Source organism: Bombyx mori, chromosome 1 (genome assembly GCF_030269925.1).
Source record: "Bombyx mori chromosome 1, ASM3026992v2".
NCBI lineage: Eukaryota > Metazoa > Arthropoda > Insecta > Lepidoptera > Bombycidae > Bombyx > Bombyx mori.
In genome coordinates, this window is record NC_085107.1 from 13253706 (window position 1) to 13274503 (window position 20798).

At 37.7% G+C, this 20798-nt stretch overlaps 2 protein-coding genes across 8 annotated transcripts in view; one reads left to right on the forward strand and one right to left on the reverse strand.

Moving 5' to 3' along the window:
* LOC105841769 (uncharacterized) overlaps positions 1-20798 on the forward strand; it is a 139058-nt gene that overhangs the window by 101035 nt on the left and 17225 nt on the right. The window lies entirely within an intron of this gene.
* Positions 1977-7469, reverse strand: LOC101738304 (uncharacterized). Of its 5 annotated transcripts, none has more exons than XM_062669705.1 (5): positions 7236-7469; positions 6528-6799; positions 6386-6445; positions 4869-4934; positions 1977-4787 (listed from the first exon to the last, which is right to left on the reverse strand). In XM_062669705.1, exons 1-5 carry the CDS (start codon positions 7331-7333, stop codon positions 4669-4671), a joined length of 615 nt encoding a protein of 204 aa, XP_062525689.1. In that variant the 5' UTR covers positions 7334-7469; the 3' UTR covers positions 1977-4668. The 5 variants fall into 5 exon arrangements, 4 of the variants coding, with proteins under 4 accessions (XP_062525689.1, XP_012546686.2, XP_062525684.1 ...); XM_012691232.4 differs by having other exon boundaries at positions 2038-4787; XM_062669700.1 differs by lacking the exon at positions 7236-7469 and having other exon boundaries at positions 2038-4787; positions 6528-6826.

Below are 20798 nucleotides of genomic sequence, written 5' to 3' on the forward strand. Positions count from 1 at the left end.
CGCACAGTAAAAACTTTTCTTTTAGAATGCTGGCCACAAAAAAGTTTATTAAATTCGTATTTCGAATTGTTCATGAAAATAAAAATGTATACTTTTAAAATTTTACTAATTTTTAAATATGGAGTGGACGCTTAAAGAAGACCGTGTTGCAGTTATTGCGTTGCATCGTTTCGGCTACGCGCCAATTCAAATTTTTAACATACTGAAAAATTTGAATATAACCAAAAGATTCGTTTATCGTAGCATCAAACGATACAATGAAGACTCTAGTGTAGATGACAGGTCAAGAAGTGGTCGCCCTCGGGCTGTTAGGACTCCAGCAGTGATAAAAGCTGTGAAGGCGCGAATTCAAAGAAATCCCAAACGTAAGCAGAAACTGTTGGCCCTTCAGATGGGGTTAAGCAGATCCACGGTGAAATTAAGACTAGGGCTTCGGGCATATCGAAGAAAACAGGACATCCTTTGAATGCTCGTCTAATGGACCTGAGACTGAAGAGATGCTGCGCTTTGTTGAAGCGGTACGCGGGAAAAAAATATCGGGAAATTCATTTTTCGGATGAAAAAATTTTTACCGTAGAAGAGAGCTACAACAAACAAAATGATAAGGTGTACGCACACAGTAGTGAAGAAGCAAGCAACCGTATTCCGCGTGTCCAACGAGGTCATTTTCCATCCTCGCTCATGGTATGGTTGGGAGTTTCTTATTAGGGCTTAACAGAGGTACATTTTTGTGAGAAAAGTGTAAAAACAAATGCAGGTTGTGTATCAAAATACAATCCTGACGAACCTTGTGGAACCTGTTTCTCATACCATGTTCAATAACAGGCACTGGGTATTCCAACAAGATTCGTCGCCAGCTCATAGAGCGAAGAGCACACAAGACTGGCTGGCGGCGCGTAAAATCGACTTCATCCGGCACGAAGACTGGCCCTCCTCCAGTCCAGATTTGAATCCGTTAGATTACAAGATATGGCAACACTTGGAGGAAAAGGCGTGCTCAAAGCCTCATTCCAATTTGGAGTCACTCAAGACATTCTTGATTAAGGCAGCCGCCGATATTGACATGGACCTCGTTCGTGCTGCGATAGACGACTGGCCGCGCAGATTGAAGGCCTTAGTGTAATAAACTTTAGTGTCATAAGAATCTATGTTTTGTTAAGTTCATTTTGGTATATGAATGGTTACATAATGAATAAACTTGTTTCAATTATTTTACATCAAACATGTGACAGAATTTATGACCTGACTGGGTATAACAATATCATCGAGATAGACGAAACACCTATTACCTTGTAGGCCAGAGAGACAATTGTTCATAAGTTTTGGGCATGTTGTAGGTGCATTTTTAAGGCATGAATTTCCGCAGACCTTTTATCTTAAAAAAAAAAAACAGTCACCGCTATGTTAGCCACAGTTTTATTCCAATGCCTCAATAATCGTGAACAACGATTATTGATGTTTAATACACAAAACAACGTCCAATTTATATATTATACATCACAATAAACTATTAAAAAAACATTAAAATAAAACTTCAAGTGACGCTTCACTCGGGTTGCTGCCAAAACTCTCTGATCATATATAATAAGAATAGAGTAATGGTAGGCCATTGAGAGTTTTACTAATGGAATCATTAATATTTAAAAATATTAAATAAAATAACTCATGGTTTTAAGTAATAATTATTATTACAATATATAAATATTGAATTGAACAAAAATAAAGTAAAAAGTCTGAATCAAAGAGTATGTAACACTACGTTTAAGAGACGGGAGTGCCATAGAAAAAAACGATGTATGAAACGTGCTCTCTAGTCTAATACCAACCTAACGGAACTAAGGCGTGATACAATGCTGCCAACATAATGTCCATAATGTCATTATTAGTGATGTGGGCTGTAGTAGCGGGCGAAAACTTATCGATATCGATTACAACAAAATTCTGGGATTTCAGGAAATAAATAAATACAAAGAATATTTATTTAAACTCAGATTGTTTTAAAACTTATTTATTTACAAGGAATTAAACAATTACCCATGTTATTAATAATTTTATTTTTTTAGATAGGTTTTACAAACAATTACGCGTCAATAATATTTTTTTAGAACTAGATGTAGTCGGCGTTTCCTATCTGACTACACTGAGAAGAAAGAACTCTGTCAAACTTAGAAGTCACAATATCTTTAGAAGTCCAGTAATAATCTTGGTCAGATCATATGAAGACTATAAAATAAAATAAAAAATAAGTATGTAAATCAAAATTAGAGCAGCGTAGCCCCAAGCCTTCTTATCCACAATACAATCATTAACTGTAATAAGCTTTCTGGTACAACTTACGCTTAATGTATGATTTGAATTTATTAGGGCTTAGATCTTGAACGTGGTTTGAAAGTTTATTATAAAAGCGTATACATTGACATTTGAATTACTACAAATACTAGTATTCAACTGCATCCCGTTAAGACTGGCAGCCGGCCCCACCGTAGTTGGGAAATGGCTAGGCAGATGATGATACATTCATTTGAAACGCAGGATAACCTAGTTCAGACACGCAAGACTTAGGGATATATTTTACATAAGCAAAACTGTATTAATTATATTTATTTTGCAACGCCTTGTTGTTGCGCCTTCTTTATCGCATCTGCAGAGGCCTCTTCACTGAGCGCAAATGACTGATTTATTAAGTTACAGTGATTTCTTATTAAAAGTAGGCTTACGCGTTGCAATAATTTTTCTATCATTACATTTTTGTGTTCTTCACAGATCCACGACAAATCAATATTTGCAAGTATTTCTATTTTAGAGTAGCTGCATATATTTTTTGCGAAGATGTTTGATTTCACCTTTTCATCAAAAATACTTGTCGCATCGTCTATTGCCTGACATAACTGAAGACTAGGGTATGTTAATGAGGTTTTGTCTGTCCACCACTCTCGCAAAGCAATATAATTATATATTGTATTTGGTTGCGGGTTGGAAACCTTCATGGCAACTATACATTTTAGACAGTCCACACCTTTCAGAAGCACAGAAGCTAAATAGCCGCTTTCTTCTATATCTGCCAAGTAATTTTGTTGCTCAATATTATCAGCTAAGTGCAAAACAGGAACATCTTGAAAATCATCGATTTTGTTGTCGTAATCTTCACTAGCTGCGCTCTCTGTCTGTTTCACAGGCTGGTATTTTTTATTTGGAAAAACAATTTCCTGAAAGTCTATAATGATTTCATTGTTATCTCTTTGGCAGTTGCTCCCTCTGCTTAGTGGTGCACTGAGACGTGTTAGAATCGCAGACTTCAATGCACAAGTGAAATGATGGCACGTTGGATTTCTATTAGTAGGACAATGTTGACGTATTTGGCCGAATAAATTTTCCAATGCATCCTGGTTAAATTGACGCAGGTTCATATATTTGAATTTTTTCACTAAATGTAAATAGTGCCAAATATCTTGTAGAGATGACAATGTGATTAAATATCCATTTACACATCTAATGTTTCTCAATCTCAGTTGACTGTCCGATTTTAAGAAATGAAGGGTTTTAATTTTACTTTTGAATTCAATCCATCTCCTATGATGGAAACTATTTTTACTGACATTTTGCCGAATATTTCTTTTTATATCGCTTTTAGAAGCTGGCCCATTTGTACAATCAAATAATTGATCAAGTTCTTCGACTATGTGTGCTGTTTGAAGTATTTCCGGTCTTTCTCCTTGGTTTTCAACACTATCAGCTTGTAGTTTTAGTATAGCTGCAACAGTATTACTCAAAATTTGAGCAGCTAGCTTAACTCTCATTTTGGCTCGAAATCTGGGGTTCACATGTAATTTAGTAATTTTTTTGAAATGGAGACTGATTCTATTTCTTTCTTCAAGTTTGATCAAATGAGCCCATTTCCCTTTTTTATTGTCCATTACCAGTTCACCGCCCTGCATAAAATTATTTCGTTTTGATTTAAAAAGATGTGGCACGTCATATATTATAAAAACTTTTTTTCCATCAAGAAAAAAATAATGTGGTTCCGCAGAATTTCCCCAAGTTTTTAGCAAATTTAATGAACCCATGTTCGTTGGTCCCTGATCGCAAACCGTAGCTATTACCTCATAACCAGCTTCTGTTACAGCTCGAATTGTATCTTTTATTATAATAGCTAATTTATCGGTTGCTATAGTGCCCTTAACGAAATAGTGTGCAATGGGCTGTTTCATACTTTTATGAACCCCTTGAAGCATGATAACTAATGCGTGATCAGCAATTTTTTCAGATCGTTTATCATCGCCTAGGTCCTCATAACCATCTATTTTATCCGTGGCAACATTATATATTAGCCTTTTTTTGAGTGCTATTTCGTCAAAAAGAATAACACAAGTTTTATCTTTGTCCGATAAACTTTCAGCTTTTTTTTAGTTGATGCATACTCATGGAATCGATGCCGGTATCCATTTTCATATTTTCTAATACTGTTTGAAGTGTTCTGATACTAGGCATTGGTAAAAGTTGGGACAAATATCTGTACGCTTTAGGTGACTTTTTGTAAATAGCTAAAGCTACGGTTTTATTTAATTTAGTCCAACATTTGCCTTTAGGTTCGTGACTTTGGTTAGCAATAGAAGATTCTATCAAACTTTTTAAGACAGGTGATGTTATTTTATCTATTTTATTAACTTTCTATTTGAGGTTTTTTATTAGAAGACGACTTGATTTAAGTTTCTTTATTCGTCTTCGCTTCCGAGGTGTCACTGGGACAGCTTCTCTGTCTTGAGGTTTTCTTGGTGACACTAATGGTGCTGAAACATGAAGAAAGTCGGTGAAAAACGCGTAAGTCATTAAGTACTTATATACTCAAATAACATATGTATAACACTCACTAGGACTAGAAAATCTTCTTCTCTTTGGAGAAGTCTGATTAGGATTCGATGTCGATGTAGAGGGTACTGTAACAGAACGGGTCAAAATATTATTTGTCGAAGGTTGATATTAAAGGATCTACAGGGTGGCCCATAAGTCCTTTGATATGAAAAAAAAATTATTAAAATAAAACTAATTACATTATGAATTAAATTTTTATTTACATAAAAAGCTTAAAAAACGGGAATTATTTTTTGAAAATAACATCTCCTAAATGTAATCCGTTGCGATCACGGCACTCTTGCAAACGACGTCTAAAATTGTCGATGACTGCGCGGCACGTCACTGCTGAAATGCTTGTCATTTCTCTGCGGATGTTTTCTTGAGGGCCTCAATTGACCGCGGGTTTGTGTCGTATACTTACTTTAGCCTTAAGGTAGCCCCACAAAAAAAAATCCATCGGGGTCAGATCTGGACTACGTGGAGGCCAGGAAATGTCTCCTCTCTTAGAGATAACTTTGCCAGGAAAAAGTTGACGGATAACGGGCATAGCAGTGTTAGAGGTGTGAGAAGTGGCCCCATCCTGTTGAAACCACGTCCTGGCATTAAAGCCTGAAAAGTTTTGCAATTCTGGTATGAAAAACTCTTCGATCATAGCCACATATCGCTCCGACGTAACAGTAACTGCGCGCCCTCTGCCATCCTCAAAGAAGTAAGGCCCTAGGATACCATGGGCTGACATAGCGACCCAAACAGTCACTTTCGGACTATGTAAGGGCTTCTGATGCTTAAGTTTTGGATTGATGGGGCTCCAATAGCGGCAATTTTGTTTACTAACATGCCCGTTAAGATGGAAATGAGCCTCGTCAGAGAACATTATGTTATTGAAGGAAGTAAACCGATGCAACATTTCATTCGCATAATTTTGTCTTTGAATACCGTCAGTTTCCTTTAATTCTTGAACCAACTGAATTTTGTAAGGGTGCATATGTAAATCTTTCTTCAAAATCCGTTGTAACGATGTCCTGGATACGTTTAATGCTCTGGCGCGCTTACGAGTTGACTGTGTCGGATTTTCGCGAATAGACTGTTCCGTACGTGACGTCCTTGGGCGACCCAACCGCGGTTTATCTAACGTCGAACCGGTCTCCTCGAACTTAGCAACCCAGTTCTTAATCGTTTGAAGAGTTGGAGTGTCGTCAAAGTTGTGTAAACCTTTGTGTTCTCGTAATTTACGCCGCGCAACGGTTGCCGAATTGTCGTTTTTATAAAACTCGCGCACACAAAACGCACGGTCCGCTCCGGTAAAACGCTCCATCGCGACTAAATTCCCAGAAACCGAAGTTACTCCCCCCGCTTCCCCTGCACCGCTCACGCGCGCCCTGTTCGTTTTATTCAAATTTTACTTTTCAAAGGACTTATGGGCCACCCTGTATTATAATATATAATATAAAAACGACATAATATCATTGTAAGGCTGTACATCATAAAGACATGAAATATATTGACATAAAACAAATAAACTAAATTAACTAACTTGGTTCGTACAAAAAAGCTTGGTGGTAGTTATGTTCCTTCTGTATGACTGAAGATAATTCTGTAAACATAAATTATATCATTATAGCAAAGTAATATGTTGAGAAATCAGGATGTGCTTTACAAATCAATAAATATCTCACCGCTGTATGAGAGCTGCACATTATCAGTTCTGGCTGGCAATGGTTGACTTCTAGCAATACAATGTAGTGGAAAACCAACTAAAATGTCATCAGATAATGGTGTAGATGAGATTTCCAAACTCTGAATAGCAGTTTTCTTCAGCTGAGTTTTTTTCTTCTTGAAATCTTTACTTCGGAAATGCTTTTCACAAACATATTTCAACTGATGCAATTTTTCAATGGGCACATAGACTAAGTCTTCTTTTCCTGTTACTTTGACCCATTGTTTACACCTAAAAAGTAGGTGAATAGTTATTTTTACTTATAAATTACGTAAACTACTGTTTTATATGAATTTAACAAAATAACTTTATACAATGTTATGATATGCTAAAATTATACCATTAATACATATATATTATGCACTCTTCGACCCAGTGTAGCTTTACATGTAAGAAAATTTATAATGACAAAACCAACTAATAGAGAAAACATTTATTTTACTCCCTTAAGTCATTATCATCATAAGTGACAACTGTAGATGTCCACTGCTAAACATAGCTTTCTCCAGTAATTTTTATAACTAAATATCGATGTCAATAAATCCGATTAATGGTTATCACTAAGCAATGTTTTGTTAAAGTTATTTTTTTGTTAAAATGCACTAAACCTTTAGGAATTGTACTAGAATTGACTTCTATAAAGAAATAAATATCTAATTATGCTTACCGTTCTTCATCTAATCGAAATTTAGCCATAAAAACACGTTTGTTCACACCAATCCGGCATGTTTTTATACCGCAAATTTCACATGTTATTTTTCTCATTTTGTTTTTTAGAAACACTCGATGACAAACAGATAACAAATTTCTTGGAACTAAATGATTATTAATGCACTTTTATGCAATTTGTACCGAAAATATAACTTTAGAAAACCATAACAAAATAACTATCAAACTCTTAGCACAGACTACACTGAGTACTTTTACTTGTTAGTGACACTAATGACAGTCAAAATGGCAGTTGATGTAATCCATCTATCTGTAGAAGAAGTTAGCCCGATATAATCCCAGAGTTCTGAGTTCTTTTCGTAATTTTACAGGATTATAGCCGCCATTAAAAAGGACGTTCGTTTCATACAAAATTTCTTTTGTATAGGAGTTTCGCCAGACTGGTCTGAATTATAACCATTAGTTATTTTTTTTAATTTGTTGTTCAAGTCACAGACAACTCTTTCGTTTGGCAGCATATAGGTTTACTATAAGCCTGTATGGGCTAAGCCCTTTGCCTATTGGCGAATTTAAAAACTATGGCACTAATTTTTGGGATGTTATCAAATAAGCAATTTATTTTTTTGTAAAACAAAGCCAGGGCGAAAGATATGTTGATCATAAACTAAACAACGTAAAAAAATAAGGCATAGTTTTTCAAGTATAAATAGTTTTGACATAAAGTTGGCCCACTTTTGGGCATTGTCCTTTATAGTTAATGTGTTTTTTTACATCGAATTGTAGATTTAATTTAAAATGACCAAGTGCTGGTGTGGTATCATTTCCGGGGTCTATACCCTTAAGTTGGACAACTTCCTTCGTAAGTGACGGATATTTAAGTATGCATGTTTCCTTTAATAGGCATATGGCTGAACCGGAATTAATTAAAAGGGTTATAGGGATATCCGAAATTTGTGTATGAACTAGGACGTGTGGTAGTAATTTTTTCGTGGTATCGATATTAATTTTATATATGGATGTTGGATTCTTATTTTCTTTATTTATTTGAATAGGATTTTCGGTTTTGGATATTTGAGCGTTTCCGATTTGGGGCTGGTTACCCTGTTGTGTAACGACTTTATTTTTGGATATTTGTGCGTTTCCGATTTGGGGCTGGTTACCCTGTTGTGTAACGACTTTAATGGTGTCTGGCCTTAGCCGTCTCGTGCGACACCTTAAGGGGACGTCTATTCGGTTAAAGCTTCGGGATATTTTACATTTTCATCTACTATTTCCTCTACGTACTTTACGTTTCTAAAGTTATAATTAGGATTCGATCCTGAAGGTCTATTTTGTGGTTGCACATTATAGCGATTATTGTAGAATTCTCGCTTCTCGTTTCTCGTATTGCAACTCGTTTCTCGTATTGCAATACCTACAGAATGCATTTTGAATTTGACCTCGTGGATGAGGAGTAGGCATGCGTTGTTGGATAGCAGGAAAACGCGGTAAAGGATATCTGGGTTGATGGAATTTCGGCGGTGGTCGCCTAATGTTGTTAGAATTTGTTCTTGGATCAGGTTTTTTTTTTTGCGTGGGCGGGAGGAAATCCTCATGGATACCCAAGGGTCTGGGCCAAAGGGCATGCCCTACTCCACTGAGGAAGTGTCTCAGTGACCTACGGACTAAAACCTCCCTCCTAGTTATCTGTCCCTTTTCATTATGAGACAACCTTTATCCCTGTTTTAGTCATTAGCCATTTTCAATTAGCATGTTTTTATTTTTTATTATTATGATTTTATTTTTTATTTTTTTTTATTTTATTATTATTGTGTTGGATTGAATTTAAGTTAATTGAAGTGGAAAATATTAATTTTAAATGAGATGGAATAAACATTTATATCAAAAATTGAATTACAATTAAAATTAGAATTAAACTTAAAGTAAAGTTTTGGATTAAACTACACATACATGAAACTGCACTACACATACATGTTTTTTTTTTTAATTTTTTTATTCTAATTGATTGTAATTCAATTTTTGATATAATTTTTATTCCATCTCTGGATCAGGTTGAGGGATATATCTTTTGTATACCATTAGTTGGATTCTTTCTTCGGAAACAGCGATACTTATAGCTGTATTTAAGTTTTTGGGGCTACGACACCTTACTATATTTGACAGTTGTGGATGTAGACCTATCAAAAAGTGGTGTAAATCAAGGTCTTCCATCGCTGCGGTGCGTCCTACTACTATATTTGACAGTTGTGGATGTAGACCTATCAAAAAGTGGTGTAATGCAAGGTCTTCCATCGCTGCGGTGCGTCCTACGATTTCCGCTTTTTTATTGTTACATGCTAGGGAGACCTCTGTTAGCAGTTGTGATAAACAGGATTCGACTCTGAGTGCGAATTGATTGATGTTTTCTTGCGGGCCTTGTTTGCTCTCTTGAAGCTCGGCTAGTAGATGAGTATAATGTTTTTGTTCCGAGAATTGTGTTCTTAAGAATTCTCTGAGTTGGTCCTAGGATGTTAACTCCTTGACAGAGCAAGCAAGCTCCGCTTTACCTTGGGGTTGACTTAGGATGTATTTAAACAATATAGGTTTTTGTGGTTCCGTAGCTAAATCATGGGCGTTAGTGCAATTTATTAAGAACGAGTTTAGTGTTTCGCGACAACCGTCATAGGATTTGATGAATTTAAATAATGTGTTTAACTCCATTGTAATTGGTTGTGCAGAAGTTGATCTTGTTACCCTAGGTGACTTTACAGGTTCGGGAGATGGAGGCAATTCTGGGATGTCTATGTGTAATTTATTGTCTTCGGACTTTGATGTTGTGGTAACCATTACGATGAAACAAATTGATGTTTTGGTATTCAAAGAAATTAATAAACAGTGTCATCAAGATATATCAACTACAATTAAAGTTATTTTAATTTAAAATCGGACATAGACAATTTGAACATAAAATATAAAATGGTTTTATTTTCTATCAAGGATCCCTAACTAAATTATTAATTGACAATGACTAGAGACTTACAGGTATAAGATAACGCAGCTCAAAACTGCAACTCGATACATTCCGAAGCGATAAGGCGATGTCTAGACGTGGATGTCGTATTTCGATGATTCTGCACTGATGTTTGAGCGTTCTTGGATTTGGATGTTGAGATTATGGTCTTCTTCTTTGTATTAGATTCTTTTCTTCGAGTGGATCTGATGAACTGTTAGCACTTGAAGTTTTGTTCACTTTTCACCGGGCACGGCACAGTTTATAAAGTTTTAGTTTTATGTTTTTAGGATGCGCGAACTGGCGATTTTCGCATCCCACCGCTGCCACCAATTTGTTATGGGAATTCTCTCTGGGGTCGTTTTAAAAAAGGAAACTCTTAGGATACAACTATTTCCATCTCGCAGAAGGAGGCGGCGGAGCGAGAGAGGGAGAACTCTTCCCTTTCCGCACCGATCCGTCGCCGTCGAGCCGGGGGCCGGAGGCGGGAATACGCCCGTACGTCCCGGCCCCTGTAGGTGGCGGCCTCCCCCCGGTGAAGGTCGAGGGGCGACCTGAGGGGGTGAGGCGCGCGGCGCGCTACCAGCACTCTAGCGCGCTGCCGTGGAGTGAATAGAGCGACCGGTCGACGGTGTATCGCGTCCCGACCCGGCAGGCTGGTTCTGGTCCAACGGGGTATTCCGGGACACCAGCGGCACCGTCTGGGCGGCCCGACGGGCTGCCGTACCGAGACGGCCGACGTTTCAGAGCCTTCGATTCGCCTCGAAGGCTCCGTCGGCTGGGCGTCCTTGGGGTGAGCCGCGCCGTCTGGTTGTAGTGTTGACCGCGGTAGCCCCCCTACCTCATCCGGGTTCTGACCTCGGAGGGGATCGGACGTCGGGTGTAAGAGTGCAGGGGAGTCGTTTAGTGGGTGGGCTCTAAAATCCTTGGGCCCGCGGTCTGCTCACAACACCATGCAGATCGTTGAGTCTCACATACCCCGCGCGCCCCTTTTGCGCGGGGACCTCGTAGGAGGTTCGGCCCTCTACCCGAAAAAAAAAAAAAAAAAAAGGATGCAACTATTTATTGGATTTTAAACAATATGGATAATGACCCTCAGAGTAATCCTGGCAGCCGCACCCGTACTCTAACACAGTTCACAGACTACTGACCGTTCTCCGGTCTCCTATGAAGTCTCTGCCTCGGACCGTAGTCAGCGGTTCGAGGGTATCAGCATTTTGGGGTTCGGTACAGATAAATAACAGTACGCAAAAAAATTATCTAAAAACTTACTCTATGACACAACACGCGAAGTTATCTATATTAGAACATAATCTATGCTTGTCAAAGTGTATACATTATCTATGGTAAAAGTGTTTGTTGTTGTGCTTTGTCATTGAGCGTTAAATTTATTACATTTACATAAATAAGTAGGTAATATGTTAAATTATGCATGTTCCTTGCTGGATGTCTTGTTGTACTCTTCAATGAAACGATTTGGCTCGTATTTACAAGTTTATTAAAAGATAAAAACTGAAGAACAAATAATAATGATGTTGAATATTGTATTAGATAATGTATGTAATCGTTAAAGATGTATATGCGTTCGCGATCGCTTAATGAAGTGAAGCTCGGTGGTGGGCGAGAATAAAAACGTTCATACTCAGTTCATACATAACAAAGTAAATGTATGAACTGAGTATGAACACAACAACTAAGCAGATTGAAACTATTCTCTTAATCCGCCTTATTCAGCAGAAATACTCATGTATAAACCTTAAACTACCAGAAACAAATATGAATTCGACCTGAAGATGAAAGTAATAGTAGCAGAAATAAAATAAAAATGCAGAATAAAATTGAATCTTCATTTACGGGCGGCAGCACGCTTAAGTTTTGGTGCAACAGACGCCGTGTTTGGTCTCGCGGCAGTTTGTACAGGAACAGTCTCCACGGTGTGTTTATCAATTTCCATCAGTTGTCTACGGCAGTACACCTGATGTCTTTTGCCATCTGAGCCGAGAACATAAACCGTGCCTTCGTTTGTCCACGAGTTCGTTACTCCAAATTTATCCCGTGCTGCCATGAAAACGTCATGCCGTTGTTTCGTAAGAAATTCAGACACCGTTATCCCAGTCCGTTTTAATTGAGACTTACTGAACCAGATCTTATTGCGGAAACTAAAATCTGAAGGGTGTGGAGATGCTCAGACGAGAGAAAACAAACCTTTTATTAATATATATTATTTATTTAACTGGACATTACTGGTTTTACTGTTTTTACAATTTTCTTAGAGACCATAGTGTTATGACGCTACTCTTCTATATCCTTTTTTTATACTAGTGTCGTGCTACATACAGCTTCTTAATAGGGATGTACCCACTAACACCTTCTCCTATTATTAAAATTGTTTACAATTTAAATAATACTTGTTATTGCTATCAAATTTTAAATTATACAAATTTTAAGTAGATGTTTCTTAAGTTATATACATATATCATGAACTTATTTAGTTGACAATATTTTGGGCGTGAAAATTAAATTTATTATTTAACAATGGTTTTGTAAATATGTCTGCAGTCTGTTTATCAGTAGGACAATATTTAATATTAATTTTACCCTTTTTATAATTTTCATGAATAAAATAGTATCTCACATCAATGTGTTTGGATCTTTTATTGAATGAACCTGTTTTGATCAGCTGAATAGCGCTTTGGTTATCAACATTTAATGTAATTTCAACTTCAGAACCAATCAACTCCTCTAAAAATGACATTAAATATAAGCATTCCTTACAGCAATCAGCTGCTGCAATATACTCTGCTTCAGTTGATGATAATGCAACGATTGGTTGTCGTTTTGAACACCAAGACACAGGTCCTTCTGCTAACATTATCACAAATCCGGTTGTACTGCGTCTAGTCTTGATACAATTGGCATAGTCTGCATCACAGTATGCATTTAGTTTTGAAATATCTCCTCCTTTCTTGTACATGATTCCTTTCTGTCTTGTTCCATTTAAATATTTTAGTATTTTCTTTACAGCTATTACATCATCTTTCGTAGGGTTTTCTATTTGTCTGCTTGCTTCATTTACAGCTTGACTTATGTCTGGTCTTGTTCTTGTAGATACATATAGAAGTCCTCCAATAAGTTCTCTATATGGAAAATTTATAGTATCTGTGTTTTGCGTTTCTGTTTTATTTTCTGTATTGCAGGGTGTCTTAACAGGTTTAGAATCTTCCATACTGAATTTCTTTAATAAGTTTCCAATGTAGCTTTCTTGTTTCAGTGTTATACCTTTCTCAGTCTTCTTAACTTCAAATCCAACAAAAGTAGTAGGATCATTGTATACTTTTATTTCAAATTCCTTTTCTAGGCAGTTTAAAATGTTTTTTAATGTTTGCTTTTCTTTAGCCAAAGCAAGTCCATCATCTACATAGATTGCTATTATTATTGTATTATCTTCATTTGTAAATACACACTGATCTGTTTTAGTAGCTTTTAAACCAAGTTTTAACATTGCTTTTGTAAATCTTTTGTTCCATGTAATAGGAGCTTGTTTTAGTCCATATAAGGATTTCTTTAATCGACAAACTTTCCCATGTTGTTTTTCATAACCATCCGGTATATTCATATACACATTTTCTTCCAGCTCTCCATATAAAAATGCAGTCTTAACATCAAATGTCATCATGTTATAGTCTTTAGAAGCAGCAAGTGCAAATAAAGATTTTAAAGTTGACTGACTGACAACTGGACTGTATATTTCATTGTAGTCAATACTGTTTTGTTCAAATCCTTGTACAACAAGTCTAGCTTTATAAGTCCCATTATCTTTCACACGGAATACCCATTTGTTTGTAAGTATTTTACTATCTTTTGCCTCTTTCATGTCTACTACTTCCCAGGTATTATTGATTTCCAAGGATTCCTTCTCCGAATTTATGGCCTTCTCCCAGTTTTTTCCCTCTTTAGATGTTACAGCCTCTCTGTAAGTAAGTAAACTGTAGTCTTTTAAATGTATTGGTATGTGTTTAATTCTCTTGCTTCTTCTTAGGTAACCGTTTTCTTCATGATGTCTGTTTCTTTCTCTTTCTGTATCTTCTGATTCAGTTTCTGATACTACATCTTCAAAAATCTCATCATTTTTATTTTCTTCTGTTCTGGTATCTTCTGTTGTCTCTTCCTGGTTTTCTATAATCTGTTCCTGGTTTTCTGTAGTCTTTTCCTGGTTTTCTGTTGTCTCTTCCTGGTTGTATATAGTCTCTTCCTGGTTTTCTGTTGTCTCTTCCTGGTCTGTCTCTTTTTCATCATTTTCACTTTTATTATTATTTATTTTCTTATAGTTTTCTTTCTTTTGTTCAGTTTCACTTTTTACTATCACTATGTCCCTTGATATCTCTATTTTTCTCTCCTTGTCATTCCACAGTCTGTACCCATTATTAGTGTATCCAATCATTATTAGTTTCTTGCTTCTAGGATCCAGTTTCTTTACATTTGGATGTAACTGTTTTGCATAGACAGTAGAACCAAACTTTTGCATATTAGATATATTAGGCTTTTTTCCAACCCACATTTCATATGGTGTTTTGTTTTTCAGGGCATCACTTGGTAGTCTGTTTAAAATATAAGTAGCACAATATATTGCTTCACCCCACATTTCTTTGTTCAATTTAGAATCAAAGAGTAATGCTCTTGTTTTTTCTAATAATGTCCGGTTTAGGCGTTCAACTTTTCCATTTAATTGTGGTGAGTAGGGCACTGTGTAGTCTAATTTTATACCTTTTTGTTGACAAAATGCTTTAAAATCGTTACTTGTATATTCACCTCCGTTGTCGCATCTTATAGTCGATACTTTACTATTTTTCTCTCGCTCCGTTTCTTCAATATAATTTTTAATTTCTTCTTTTGCATCGCTCTTGTTTTTAAGTAAATAGATTTTTGTAAAATGACTGTAGTCGTCCATTATTGTTAATACATATCTATATCCATCATGAGTCTTTTCTTCGAAGGGACCACATATGTCTGTGTGTATTATTTGTAGGTACCTTTCAGCACGAGTTCTGATTGTATTAAATGGTAGTCTTGACTGTTTTGCTTCAGCACATATTTTACACTGTTCTTGTAATACTTTTGGTCCTTGTATAATTATGCCGTCTGCAACTTTTGTTAGTGTTTCTAGTACTGATTTACCTGGGTGTCCCAGTTTTGCATGCCATTCCAATGCTGTTCCGTTTACTTGTGTAAGTAAGGATTTATTTTTATTTTTCAGGTCTTGTTCTAAATTCACCTTGTATAAGCCATTTTCTTTTTTACCAGTTAAAATTAATTTTGAATTTTTGTAAATCTCCACTTTATTCTTTGTGAACACAACAGAACCATCATTGTTGGTAATACAATTTACAGACAAAAGGTTTTATGCTAGGTCTGGTATAAATAAAGTATTTTGTAAATCGCATGACATTCCATGGACAGTACCTGATCCTTGTGCTTTCATTTTTTCACCATTGGCTGCATAAACTGTAGAATCCATTTCTTCGAAATTGCTTAAAATGCTAGAATCATTTGTCATATGCACTGTGCTTCCAGAATCTACTATGAATTTTATTGAAGTCTGTTCAGAGTTTTGTGTCAAAAAAGTAACATTTTTATGTTTCTTACTATTACCTTTTTTCTTAAAGAAACAATTTTCTTCTGTATGATTATTTTTCTTACAAATTGAACAACAGCTGTTTTTAAACTTACAATCTTTCTCTTCATGGTTATATCTTTTACAGAAAGTGCACATCTTACAATCCTTTTTTAGATGGCCTATTTTGTTACATTTAAAGCATTTTATGTTTTTATTCTCCGTCTTAAAAGCAACCTGTTTGTACTCAATTTTCCTTTCTATAAATCTGTTTTCTTCTGATAAAAGTCTGTTAGTTAAGTTGGTAAGTGTCTTTTTGTCATCAGGTGTTGATTCCCACGCTGTGATGAAGAATTTATATTGATTTGGTAAGCAGGTTAATATTTTTGAAATTACCATGTCATCATCAATGTTTTGTTTAAGATTATTTAATCTCATCCTCAAGTTTTCTATATCGGTGATCAACTGTGACATTGTCTGGTTTTCAAATTTGAAGTTAAAGAAATCTTGTAATAAGGAAGACTTGTTTCTTTCTTCAGATCCTTCAAATATTGCACATAGCTTATTGTACATTTCATGTGCATTTTGGCAATTTATAATGTGACCTTTTAATTTTCTATCTATGGAGTTTAAAATCAACTTCTTTACCTTAGCATCCTTAGTTTGGAATTCTGGTTTTTCTCTCTGTTCTGGTTTTGTTTCTTTCAACACTTCGGACAGATTCGATGCCGAAACATGTATATTTATCTCAAATTTCCAGATGTGGAAATTTTCAGAGTTCGTAAGTTTTTCTATATTTTCTTCTTGGTTATTCATTTTGTTTTATTAATTTTTTATACACTTTTCTCACTCTGGGCAGCCTGGTTCTGGTTCTGGGTAGTCTCGGGTTCTGTCTAAGCAGTCTCGGGTTCTGGTTCTGGAGTCTCTGGTTCTGTCTGAGCAGTCTCGGGTCCTGTCTGAGCAGTCTCGGGTCCTGGGCCCATAACCTGAAGGGTGTGGAGATGCTCAGACGAGAGAAAACAAACCTTTTATTAATATATATTATTTATTTAACTGGACATTACTGGTTTTACTGTTTTTACAATTTTCTTAGAGACCATAGTGTTATGACGCTACTCTTCTATATCCTTTTTTTATACTAGTGTCGTGCTACATACAGCTTCTTAATAGGGATGTACCCACTAACAAAATCATGGAACTTCACCAAGATCGGTCGTGCCCTTTCCCTAGCAGAAAGCTGTCTCATTCTGTTACACCATTTAATATCCTGAACTGAAACAGTATTTAATGAAAAATGTTTTTTCAATATGTCTCGGCTCTTGGAGCCGGCTTCTTCCTAACGTTGGGGGTCCCGATGAGGCGGCGCGCCGCCTATGGGGGTGGTACGGTCGATTCACTATACGGTGCTCCGGTATGGTGCCAGGCCCTGACCCGCCAGAAAGTCGCAGCGCGCGATCGCGGTCAGGGCCATCAGAGGATACCGCACCGTCTCCTTCGAGGCGGCGTGCTTGCTCGCCGGGGCGCCACCCTGGGACCTGGAGGCGGAGGCGCTCGCTGCCGATTACAGGTGGCGTAGCGACCTCCGCTCTAGGGGGGAAGGGCGCCCCGGCGAAGGTGTAGTTCCAGCGCGGAGGCTCCAATCTCGGCGGTCCGTGCTGGAGGCGTGGTCTCGCCGCTTGGCGGACCCGTCGGCTGGCCTCCGTACTGTCGAGGCGGTCCGCCCGGTTCTCGCGGACTGGGTGGGCCGCGACCGCGGATGTCTCTGGATTCGACGAGCAACGCGTCGCCCTCGTCGCAGTCATAGGAGAGGACCTCTCGCTGCAGCGCATCGTGCCTACGATGCTCGGCAGCGATGGGTCCTGGAAGGCGATGCTCGACTTCTGCGAGTCCACCATCTCGCAGAAGGAGGCGGCGGAGCGAGAGAGGGAGAGCTCTTCCCTTTCCGCACCGATCCGTCGCCGTCGAGCCGGGGGCCGGAGGCGGGAATAAGCCCGTACGTCCCGAACTCTTTTTTTTTTTTTTTTTCGGGTAGATGGCCGAACCTCCTTCGAGGTCCCCGCGCAAAAGGGGCGCGCGGGGTATGTGAGACTCAACGATTTGCATGGTGTTGTGAGCAGACCGCGGGCCCAAGGATTTTAGGACCCACCCACTAAACGACTCCCCTGCACTCTTACACCCGACGTCCGATCCCCTCCGAGGTCAGAACCCGGATGAGGTAGGGGGGCTACCGCGGTCAACACTACAACCAGACGGCGCGGCTCACCCCAAGGACGCCCAGCCGACGGAGCCTTCGAGGCGAATCGAAGGCTCTGAGACGCCGGCCGTCTCGGTACGGCAGCCCGTCGGGCCGCCCAGACGGTGCCGCTGGTGTCCCGGAATACCCCGCTGGACCAGAACCAGCCTGCCGGGTCGGGACGCGATACACCGTCGACCGGTCGCTCTAATCACTCCACGGCAGCGCGCTAGAGTGCTGGTAGCGCGCCGCGCGGCCTCACCCCCTCAGGTCGCCCCTTGACCTTCACCGGGGGGAGGCCGCCACCTACAGGGGCCGATTTCCTCTTGATATTCTTGTTCCCATTCAGCAGTTGATGTTATTGATTTGTCCATAAATTGAGAACCATAAAACTGCTTACCTCGTACTGTATAGATTGCTGAGATATCTTCAATATATTGTTCTGGTCCTGAATGTCTGATCTTGAGATCAAATATAGATGGTAGTTCCATCTTCATGCCAAAACTCTCATGTATAGCCATGCCATTATGGAGCTGTAATTTAGGTTTTTTTGCATTTATTTTGTCTATATTAGATAATTCAACTATTAGATTTCTTAGTGTAATCAAAGTCCATATGTCTAATCTTGTTTTGAACATTATATCAAATTTATCTTTAATTAGAGTTGATAGTCTAGTTATGTCTGAAAATGGCATAAATGCTACATATTTAAGTAAGTCCAATAATTCAGATGTTTTTTGATGAACATCAAGTATCATCATGGTTAGAATTCCAATTATTCTCCTTATATCTACATTTTTATTTAATGATCCTAGATATGATGAGACTGATACTAATACTTCTCCAGAATTCTCCCAATTTGCCATTTTGTTAATGCTAAGTCTACATAACTTTGATACTAGATAAATATAATCATCTGATTCAAGTTTATATTCATATTCATTAGTAGGAAGCATTTTACTAGCCATCTAGATCTAGAAAAGACAAAGAAAATCTAAGGGCCATATCAAATATAAGTAAAAAAATAAGTAACAGCATAAAAAATGATAGAACTAAGAAAAGAACGAATGTACTTCATTACCATATAAACAAGACAGGAGTTAAAAAAAGCTTTGAAAGAACTGATAGAGGCGAAAAAATTGATCCCAAACATTAAAAATAAAGCAGGAACACAGCAAACGACAAGAAAAGCTATAATACAGACAGCAACTAACTTCTATAGAAAACTTTATGCAACAGAACGAAACACAAGAGACTTAACTATAAATCTCGATAGTGACGACATGGACGAAGACATACCAGTTTTCCTACAATCAGAGATAGAAAAAGCTGTCAACAGTCAAAAGAACAACAAAGCTCCTGGACCAGATCAAATTTCAAACGAAATGATCAAAATCTCAATTAGAGTACCAGAAAAGCTAAAAAAACTCACGGAAATATACAATTCTATTTTAAGCTCAGAATGTATACCATCGCAATGGACCAAGAGCACAATTATACTATTACACAAAAAAAGGGGATAGGAATATTATAGAAAACTACAGGCCTATAAGCCTTATGTCGAATATTTATAAAGTGTTCTCCAAATTGTTATTGAACAGAAAAACAGGAATAATGGACGAACATCAACCTATAGAACAAGCTGGTTTCAGAGCGGGGTTTTCAACTACTGATCACATGCATGTCATCAAACAGCTAATATAAAAATGTCAAGAATACGGTAAAGCCTTGTACATCGCATTTGTGGACTATAGTAAAGCATTTGATTCTATAGAACACGATTTGCTTTGGAGAGCTCTAATCCAGCAGGGAGTGCCAGTAAAATACATACGTATAGTCAAAAATATATATGCAAATAGCACAGCGCAAATAAAACTGGAATCAACCGGTGAAGAGTTCCCAATAGCTAGAGGTGTGAGGCAAGGAGATCCTCTATCGCCAAAACTTTTTTTGGCAGTCTTGGAAAGCATATTCAGAGATCTTGAGTGGGACAATTTTGGCATTAATATCAACGGTAGACAACTTAACCACTTAAGATTCGCTGATGACTGAGTCCTAATAAATGACAACGCGAAGACCCTTCAACAGATGCTACAACAGCTAGCTGAAGCAAGCAGAGTAGTTGGCCTTACTATAAATCGATCAAAAACAAAAGTAATGACAAACAGAGAAGAAATACTCCAAAAAGTAGACAATGAAGATATTGAATATGTTAAAAACTATACATACTTAGGACAATTACTTTCTTTTAGAGACCGGACGGACATAGAAATAGAAAGCAGAGTGGCCTGTGCTTGGAAACGATACTGGTCCCTTAAAGAGATATTTAAAAGCAAACACTTTCCTATGACAGCCAAGAAAAAAGTGTTTAATTCTTGCATCTTGCCATGCCTCACGTATGGGTGCCAAACATGGGCATTGACTCAAAAAAATCTTTTAAAACAAGATCGTGTCAAAGGAGTATGGAAAGGAGTATGTTAGGCGTGACGCTAAAAGACCGCAAAAGAGCAGCAGACATTAGATGTACAACAAAGGTGGAAGATGTACTAAAGAAGATAAGACAGTTAAAATGGCGATGGACAGGAGATATGACAAGGGAAAGCAGAATGAAATGGACTAAAATTATAACAGAATGGCAGCCACGTGATGGCAAAAGAAAAAGAGGTAGGCAAGCTAGAAGATGGACAGATGATATAAAGATGATTGGAGGGACAATTTGGTCCGGAAA

Bases quoted from the DNA above. Each gene is read 5' to 3' on its own strand.
- LOC101738304 (XM_012691232.4), bottom strand. From the start codon at position 4,232: ATGCTTCAAGGGGTTCATAAAAGTATGAAACAGCCCATTGCACACTAT.